The sequence below is a fragment of the Lampetra planeri genome, chromosome 43 (assembly GCF_965212315.1).
Source record: "Lampetra planeri chromosome 43, kcLamPlan1.2.h2, whole genome shotgun sequence".
Taxonomy (NCBI): domain Eukaryota; kingdom Metazoa; phylum Chordata; class Hyperoartia; order Petromyzontiformes; family Petromyzontidae; genus Lampetra; species Lampetra planeri.
The window spans coordinates 4,377,547-4,387,289 of record NC_136149.1 but is presented as its reverse complement, the minus strand read 5'-3'; the positions used below and the strand labels follow the sequence as shown (position 1 = coordinate 4,387,289).

Sequence of the window (9,743 nt, the reverse complement as noted above, 5' to 3'; positions counted from 1 at the left end):
ATAAACCTACCATTACAATTATTGACTGATCATTTCTTCGTCAGTGGGCAAACGTACAAAATCAGCAGGGGATCAAATTCTTTTTTCCCTCACTGTAAGTCTACGTCATTATCTTGGTCCTATGTAAGTCTGTGTGCCGTATGTAAGTCTATAGGTGCCATGTACATCTTTATCTCTTAAATGTATATGGGTTATATGTAAGTCTATGTGATTATCTGGGTCCTATCTAAGTCCCCGTGCCCTATGCAAGTCTATGGGAGCCATGTAAATCTATAATTCTTATCTTTATATGGATTATATGTAAGTCTATGTAATTATCTGGGTCCTATGTAAGTCTGTCTTATGTAAGTCTATGGGTGCTATGTAAATCTATAATTCTTATATTCATATTGGTTCTATGTAAGTCTATGTAATTATCTGGGTCCTATGTAAGTCTGTGTGTCTTATGTAAGTCTATGGGTGCCATGTAAATGATAATTCTTTTATTTACATGGGTTATATGTTAGTCTATGTAATTATCTGGGTCCTATGTAAGTCTGTGTGTCTTATGATAGTCTATGGGTCCTATGTAAAAGTCTAAGGGGTTTCTTATCCTTGACAGCACAGTAATCGAAGAGGTTTTATTATTTTACTTTTATTAATTTTAATTTTTTACCTACGTGACTTTACCGAAAAAACCTAAGAATATATTCTTGCAGTCACGAAAGCTTCAAATCTAGAATCGAGGAGGTGTCAATCACGTTTCGCCTCACGCTGATTGGCTCTTCCCCCATCACCTGCAAAACCAAACCACGCCTCTGACCGCGCCCTATCCAGCTCAGGTGAAGGCGGGGTAGAGGGGGGATTATATTTGCCACTTCATTCGCGCGGCGGCGGCGACTGCACCAATAGGAGCGCTGCGTGCTGTCGTGTTGGACGCCCACTGACCAATTGCGAGCCGCCAAAGTGGCGAGCCGCGCTCATGCGAACTGCGGAATGTAATCGCCTCGGGGGTGGCTGACGTGGACCGCATAGGAAGTCCTGGCGGCGAGACTCGATCGCAACTTTAAATTCGTTTTATTTGTTTGTCATCCGTCGGTCTCGAGGGGAATGGGAAAGATGTCTGTCGCTTCTGTTCTCACTTTCGTCACCTTGAGCGGGTTTTCCGCCGGGTTCTACCTCCCTGGCCTGGCCCCCGTCAGCTTCTGCCCGGAGGAGAGCAAGAGCGACACTTGCCCGGTAAAGTGTGCTAGGAAAAGCGGGAAAAGCCTCGGCCTGGTTTGGCCCTTTCGTTAAAAAATGTATTATTTTATCAAAGAGAATTAAAAGTCGTGGTTAGGCGCTCCGCAATAGCTGCCTGGTCACGCCACTACTACAGTGTGTGCATACGGTCAATCCGCTGCCGGATTAGGGCCTCAACTACGCCGTAAAGGTCGTGTGAGCGGTTGTTTTGACCATACTTCACCACACTGGTCAGTGCGGTTTGGTGAAGTTGACGCCGCTTCTGATGTTATTGCGCACGGGTGGAAATTAAACTCTGATCCGCTGGCTGTTGTTTCGTAACGGGTAATACTCAGGCGACGTCCTTAGAACGGTAATAATGACGTCCCGCCGATTCGTAACTTTAAATTGCTGTACGTACTGTAGATATTTCCACATTGAGAGACATAGTTCAGTGTGCCTATGCGTATACTAACGCTGTATATTCAGTATTTCCTACATAAGCGGGATCCTACACTAGTGGACAGTTCGTAGTACTGTATATTATTAAGATACAGTGTATTAAGATATACGTATTTGCATCGCAGGGTGGCGAGTCATGGAAACGCCTTGTTGGGAGGCATTTATCAAGCAGTGGATTGACCATTGCTGCTGGTGATGACGACGATTACGATATAAGACACACGTGTTTATCAAGTATTACAACGTGATCATTATCTGACTAAATTACACACAAATGCTCGAACTCGTCAGATCTATAAAGCTAAGCAGGCTTGAGCCTGGGTAGAGGCTTGGATGGGCAAAGACCTTGCACTACAGGTGTTGTAGACCGCTGGGCAGCAGAGAGAAAGATCCATATTTCTGCGTTGTATGTACATCTATGCGCCCACGTGTATGCTCCCCGACTTCACAATCCAGCAGTTGATTGACAGGACTGCCCATGCTTTACAGGACCAATACTGCACCACGCTGGTCAATGCGGGTCGTTCACCGTGTCTCTAAGCCAGTGGTGCAAATTCCATTTTTTTTACGGCAGGGTTAACTCCACTGTAACAAACAATTTCGGCTTCTCAGAAAGCGATACTTATCTTTGCGACGTGGTTTCAAAGCTTCCCTGTTATTGCCGTAGTGTTCTAAGGTCGTTCGAGGCTTTTATCAACGTGAACAGGAAGTTAAAGTGCACATTGCGCCCTCGGTTGGCAGCATTCAACTAGGGCCGGGAAGATAAGTCGATGGAGTGGACTGATCGATAACAATTGTATTCGACTATATAGTACCGTATTCACTGGTCGATTACTCGGGCCCCTTTTAATAATGGTAGCTGCCCTGACGGCACGTTCAAGTTGATAGGCCGATGATGTCACTCGCCCCCGCGCGTCACCTCCCGGCCAGCGGCACACGTGGGAACAGAGGTTAAACTTTTTCCACCTGTGTTTTGTGTTATCCGATTGAAGAATTGAACCCATCACCATCGGTTACTGGAATAATAGGGTATCCCTGGTCTAATTAAACCCCTAAGTGGAACGATTTTCCTTTAACCTCTACTGCTACTACCATACAATGCTTGTACAGTATCTTGTTTTAGTTTTCGTGAACAGCCAATGATAAATGCGTGTTGTCTTGTTTACGTTTTAAAATGGTTGGAAATTAAAGTGGACACGTCACCTGACCTCGTATTCCCGACGAAAATCATGTGTGACAAGTGGGCAAATTATTTGTCTATTGTCTATGTGAATATTATGCTCCATATTGAAGAGGAAGGATGCAGTGCTTCACTTTCACTCTTAATGATGTAAAGCATTCACAAAGTTAGGTATACATTTGCATAATGTTAGCCAGAAGGTGAACACATTTTTTCTTAAAGCTTAATGCCTTGAAATGTCCTCGAGTTACTTGAAAGGTGAGTTTGTAAAGCAAACATGCTAAGACTTATTTAAAGGCACGTGTCTTTTTTGGTTTACAGTGGTTTGAGTGGCCAGGACGTTGAGTATATGCTCTACTCTGAAAAAAAAATTATTTAAAATACTTTTTTTTAAACACGCTTTAATTAAATGTACCGTACTCGTAATAGCAGAACTCCACGACTCCAGGAAGTGGCCCCGCAGCTTGACATAACGCAAGGGACCGTGGTGATTTACAGGCAACGTTAGTTGAGCGTGGACAATTAGACCCGTCAAAAAGATTGTTTAAAAATATGTTTTAAAATGATCATGATAGAATATAGTATTGTCATCAGTATGACATACCTATACCAAGTTTGCAGTCGATACGACATTGGGAAGACGGTTGAAATTGAGTTACAAGATTTGAGGATACGACAACAGAGTAAGTTAAATAAAAGCGTGTAAAATGTTTAAAAATATACATTTCAATTTATTTTAATGATAGAATATAGTCTTGCCATCAGTATGACATAGGTATACAAAGTTTGCAGTCGATAGTACATTGGGAAGTGGGTAAAAATTGAGTTACAAGATTTTTTAAGGATACGACAACAGACGGAGTGAGTTAAATAAAAGCGTGTAATAATTATAATGAAAACCTGCTTCGGCACGATTGTGGTTTGTCAAATTATTTCTGTAAAGGGCAGTATTGACATCGTATGGAGAGATAAGGTGGAGATAAAAAATGACAGACTATAACACATTTTAAAGCACATCAATGAGTCGGCTTGTGTTCGTGATCTTTTACAACTTGCAGAGTCATCTTCAGGATATCAATGTATTAATAATCACGTGTTGACTTACTCTTAAGGAAAAGTACACATTTTGAGGCATGGCCTTTCTATTTATAATCGGCAAGCCTTTATGCAACCCCCTTACTAAACCCTCATCTTTTTGTTTCCTTGCTCTTATTTCTAAAACCGTATTGTTCTCATGCCTCGGTGTATCCTGTTAGCTTTTGTATTTATCTTATTCCGTATCTTGTTAATCATTTCATTGTCAAGCACCCTGTTTGTATCACGGAAGCAGAGCCATACAGTTTGATAAGATTCTCAAAATATGTAACATTCGTTATACATGATAAAAGTATAAAACTGCAAATGTATTGATTGGTTGTTACAAATGTCAAACGTATGTATTCTCATCACTTGCTACAAAAAATACTTCTCTTCCCACACAGTCCGTCATTGAGCTGTTTGTGAACAGACTGGATTCAGTGGAATCTGTTCTTCCCTATGAATACAATGCGTGAGTATGATTTACCTTATTTTATACGGTATACTGCTAACCACAATTCAAGTCACCTGCTGCCATCATTGTGAATCGACTGGCTTTAAAGACCGTTGTGTCGATTAGAGGTTGAGAGAACCTGCTTTCCTCAATATGAAGTATCGTTTTGCACAATAATCAAACATTAATGAGGATAGTTTTTTATTATTGTTTTTATTTCTCCCTATGTTTATCCCGATTGTGTTGTCGGCGTCATGTTCATTCACATCTTTTGAGAGCAGTTCAACCGGAATCAGAATCAATCTTTATTTAGACTGGAGGAATCCAATGACTTATAATAAAGCTCTTTTTCACAGATGTCCAGTAGTATTGGAGAATGGACCCATCACTTCAGGTCCCTTCAAGTGACGCTTTGCAGTGAGAGTCATCTTTGCCACATGGCAGTCATCCCAATATTTAATTCTCGCAGCTGAATTTTTGCCAAACTAAGTGCGGTTCCAAATCGAATGTGATTGGATTTTTGGCAGTCATATTGACTGGGCGGAGAATTTAAACTCGCCACACTTGAGAACCCTGTTTGATCAGTCAGGCAGCTGCCTGGTTGGTTACTGTTTTTAAACGATCACATGGGCAACAGTGAGACCCTAGAAATGCCACGTGGACTACATTGTAATTATACAATAGGGCCTACAGGAACATGAGGCCCTACTTCTAAACGTCCCGCAAATAATATGTATTCATCATTGGAAGGATCTTAGCTGTCTTACTCCCAAACGTAAACCGGAAATAAACATGTTGGTAAGAAAAAAATGGGTGCAGGCATCACAATCCTTTATCAGTGAGCTCTAATTACGATAACGCAATGGTGTGTGTTAATGAGTGTCCAGCCAATTGCATTTTTTGTCTTGTTTAGTCCTCAGTTTGAAAAGGGTTTCCCACACAAGCTGTAGATTATGCTGTGTTGCTTGAGCTAGAAGCGCTTGTGTTACAAGGGTGAGGTGGCTAAAGTAAACCGTTAATTTAGTCGACACAGTGAAACACAACACTTTGCTTGTAAAGAATCAACTGTCACCTAATGGTTGACTTATCTGCCACGACTGTAGTTGTGAGAGTGAAGGCAAGCCAACAGCTCTCATCTGGTCACTGACACGTATTACTGTCATTGGAATGTTTCACTTAAGTAGAGTCCTGGCATGTATTTTTCGATAATTACATTAATATCTACAGAGAGCCAATGTTTGTCCATGGTGGCACTTGTAGAATAAGCAGCATTTGGCAAAATTCCAGCTCGTTTAAAAATATTTTGACTGTCATGTGATAAACATAACTGACAGTGGCATGGTGAGTAAGAAAGGGCTTTAAACCTTCTGTGCGGACCAGAGGTTACTTCAAAGGCACTCGGAGGTAGCTCTGTAATATCTGCTTTTGTGGGCCTTCCTCTAGCACAAACGGTTGCACTGGTCTGCTAGATATTTTAATGTATTCTTCATCTATGACATGACATTTTGGGGGAAAGGCCAATCAAATAATCTAAATTCAACAGCTACGAGACAAGTCTGTGTTTGACAAGAAACGAAATACTGTCTGTACATATTAGTTCAGTGCCTTTGCATGAGTGGTTGAATTTTTGATGGCGGTCTTCCACAGCTTCGACTTCTGCCAAGCAGAAGGAAAAAAGCGACCTTCAGAGAACTTGGGGCAGGTTCTTTTCGGAGAGCGGATTGAGCCGTCCCCATACTCGGTGAGTGAGATGTTAAATAGATTTTGAAACCGTAATTTAGGACAATGATAAGGTGGAACGCATCACATCTAGGATTTGCAAGCGTGACGGTATGTATTGTCTTGTACTTTTATGTTTGTTCGACCGTTGTAAACCACTGCACCATGTATATACTCAAGTCTGAGCATTGTTAGATATCGTATTATAGTGAGCAAGCACTGTGGTTTTCGCAATCTGAATCTGTTGTACTACAAATAACATCACGTAGAATGAAATAGCCTCCCAATAGAAATGTAACCGCACTTCAAATGTTCACGTTATTGTGTCAGCATTTGCAACTCCTATTACAAACATGACGCATAAACATGTTTTATTCATACGATTGACTGGTAAATGTATTCAACATTATTCATGAAAAAAACTTACATATAATATCTTTAATATCCAAACACATTCGGGCACAGACTTTGGTCATCCAGTTGTACTAGCATTTACTTTGCAATGCGGAAGCATTCGCATTCCTGGTGGTTAGTGCTCATTGTGTTCATTGGACCCACTGTTACAACATAACGTGTGTGGGTTTTACAAAGCGCCCAGTTGGACATGGCTGGGCATGGCGTATGTACCGTGAAGCCCCACCCCCACACAGCCCTAGTAACTGTCTGGGGCTTCACTCGTAGGCAATGTCAACAGAACTGTAAAACCTACTCGGAAATATTCTGGCAGGATTTGGCGGAATATGAATCGTAAAAGGCAACAAGAAAGAGAAACCCAATACTCTCCCATGGTGCTTTCTTGTGAACTCTTCAAAGGGGGATCATTTTAATCTCAGGTTGTGCTTTGTTCCAGCTTCTGTCCCAGAGGCACCACTCTCCCTTTAAACAGACTGTACCTCTTGATCACGTACATCTTAAAAGGAAGCAAATCAAAATATCCATCACTCGTAGGCTTTCCGTGTTATGTCTGTGAAAATAAAGCCAGCCTAGATTTTTCAAGTGGGTTTAAATCCATCGGTTACACAGACTACAGTACACACATGACATTGATATATTTTGTTCTGTGAACCGGTCAGTTGTGGCACTCTTCCGGATTTACGGTCCTACGTTTACATTGCAAGAAATAAGAAATATTTGGGTAATTGGTGAACATAGCATTAGTTTAGTACACTTTTGGATTGCTTGGGTTTTTGTAAAGATTCCACAAGTTGCATGAACTTGAAGTTATGAGATCTGTACTCGAGTATTTCTGAATGTGCCTTTGAAATGCTGTGACAACGTTAAGAATTTACAACATTCCCTGCTAGAGATTGTTCATCACGTGTATGCAGGAGCACACGGTGACAATGTTAGAAACATGCGTTTCGAGTATTTGGATACATTCCCACGTGATAAGCCACTTAGTTGAGCTATCATTTGTGGCCAGGTCGCTTCTGAAAAAGAGCAACATAGTTCTGTGGACCTTCCTGGGAAAATATTCGTATAATTATTATTTTAAATTGGAAACACTCAGGGCCTCGATCAGAGGTCGCAACCGGGTACCCGATACCCGTACCTTACCCGATACCCGGCTACCCGTACCCGGCCGGGTACGGGTACCCGTTTGCGACCCTGGTGCGGCCGGGTACGGGTAGACCGTGAGTCACTGGTAAGTAACCGTTTGTCACTCATTTCTCAACGTCTTGTCTCTTCTCACAATTCAAGTTCCTAGAATCAACCCACCCGCGCCTGCAACATGGCTTCATCCCAGAGGTCGCAATCAGGTACCCGATACTCGTACCCTACCCGTACCCGGCTGGGTACGGGTAGGGTACGGGTACGGCCGGGTACAGGTACCCGTTTGCGACCCTGGTGCGGCCGGGTACGGGTAAGGAATCAAAACTCGTTTGCGACCTCTGGCCTCGATACACTTGGGTCAGAGTTTAGAACAGAGTTGATGTTTAGTAATTGGAGTGCTTTAAACGCAATAAGCGACTTACACATTTCATTCCAAACTCCCAGTGGTAGCTGGCCTGACTCAGGACCTGGCTGACAGTTTGCCAGTAGGGGGCAATCATTGCTGTGTAATCAAAATTGAGTAATTTGCATAAAATATTTTGGTACTTGGCAAATTTATACCATGACGCCTGAACACGGTGGACAACAAGTTTCAAAACTAGTTTCCCCGTAAGTGGCATCATTGATCAGTCTATTTCAAAACAATTGGGCAACTAGTTTTATTTGTGACAGAAGATGGCGTGGCAACTATTGTAGGTAGCGATAGCTGATGATTGCCCTAAAATGTCGCGAGCGTCTCATGGCCTTCAGCAGCAGAGCGTCGAAAAGAAGACCACAGTGGCATTTTGTTACGTTATTTCATTTTACGACTGTGCGATCAGATCTCCTTCAAAGCTGAGAAAACGTGCGAGAAGGTGTGCGACACTAAGGTCTACAGCGTTAAAAACACAGAAGACCAAGCAAAGCTGGACTTTCTGAAGAGAGCCATGCAACTCAACTACCAGAACCACTGGTGAGCTCTCCGACCATTGGCTGAGCGAGAGGGCGTTGCATTCCTTTGTGACGTGCGTCGCTATGCATATCCCAACCGACGGTGCACCTGGGAGTTTGACCATTTTGCTAACAACACTGCTGTCTGAATTTTCCAGTTTTTTACAATTATCCATAGAATAATTCACCCCTCTCTCCACCCCGCCCTACAAGTGATTCAATGATTTGTCACAATTTGGGCTCCTGATTCAATGTGAGAGTTGATTATTTTTGTCTCATCTCTATTCATATTGTCCCATCTCTTTAACTAATTTGTACTGCCCGTCTCGTTTTTACTTTCTCGTATGCAGTAAATAAGGTATCCTATTGGAACTGACAAAACTGTACAAAGAGATGTTTTGTTTATACTCTGTAATTCAAATTGGACGATGATATATTTTAAACAAAACTAATTTATCAAATCCAAATAGCCAAGGGTGGCAGCTGGACCCAGAAGGTTCGCACGCTGTGGTATGAACTGGCCACCTGTGTTGGATTCCCGGTGACGGCTAATATCATTGGCAAGTGATATTTGAACCAGTCCCGACCCCTACCTTTACTGACTTACCACTGACAGCTCCCATGACTGAAAAGCATTTAAAGGCATTGTAATACTTAACTTGAACACGTGTATCACACATTTGTCATTCCACTGCTGTATGAAGGCCTTACCATTCTTTGGTGAGTCGCAAGGCTTTTTTTTTACCATACTTCGCCAACTTTGGTCAGTGTGGGTTCTTGTCGTCTTTGTGCATAGACCAGCATGGTGAAATATGGTCTCGCAATCTCCGTAGATTACGCAGTTTGGGGAAATCCCTAATCCAGCAGCAGATTGGCAAGAGCTGAAAGTAACTAATGATAATTCAGATATTTATTCGGTACTAAGTCCTCACAAGAACAAATATTACCACAGTGATCTGTGCCAGCGACATTGTAAACGTTTACTTTTCATACAAATGATTTTATTTTAGGAATACTTCTTTGAACATTTAAGTATTTGTCTCTGACCACAAAGGTATGGTTTGTTTAACTATGCATGTACCTTTTTAAAAGCTGGACATCAGAAATGTTTGTTTTAATGTAATTCTCATCTGGCCCCATGGTGTAAAGAAGTCTCCAACCCTTCTC

At 42.0% G+C, this 9,743-nt stretch overlaps 1 protein-coding gene across 1 annotated transcript in view; it reads left to right on the top strand.

Annotated features, from left to right (window-relative positions):
- The first annotated feature begins 972 nt into the window (after positions 1-972).
- Positions 973-9,743, top strand: part of TM9SF2 (transmembrane 9 superfamily member 2) — a 35,116-nt gene continuing 26,345 nt past the window's right edge. The window contains exons 1-4 of the mRNA XM_078614108.1: positions 973-1,218; positions 4,324-4,391; positions 6,021-6,114; positions 8,468-8,598. Coding sequence (XP_078470234.1) covers positions 1,090-1,218; positions 4,324-4,391; positions 6,021-6,114; positions 8,468-8,598 — 422 coding nt within the window. The 5' untranslated portion in view covers positions 973-1,089. The remainder of the gene's footprint in view (positions 1,219-4,323; positions 4,392-6,020; positions 6,115-8,467; positions 8,599-9,743) is intronic.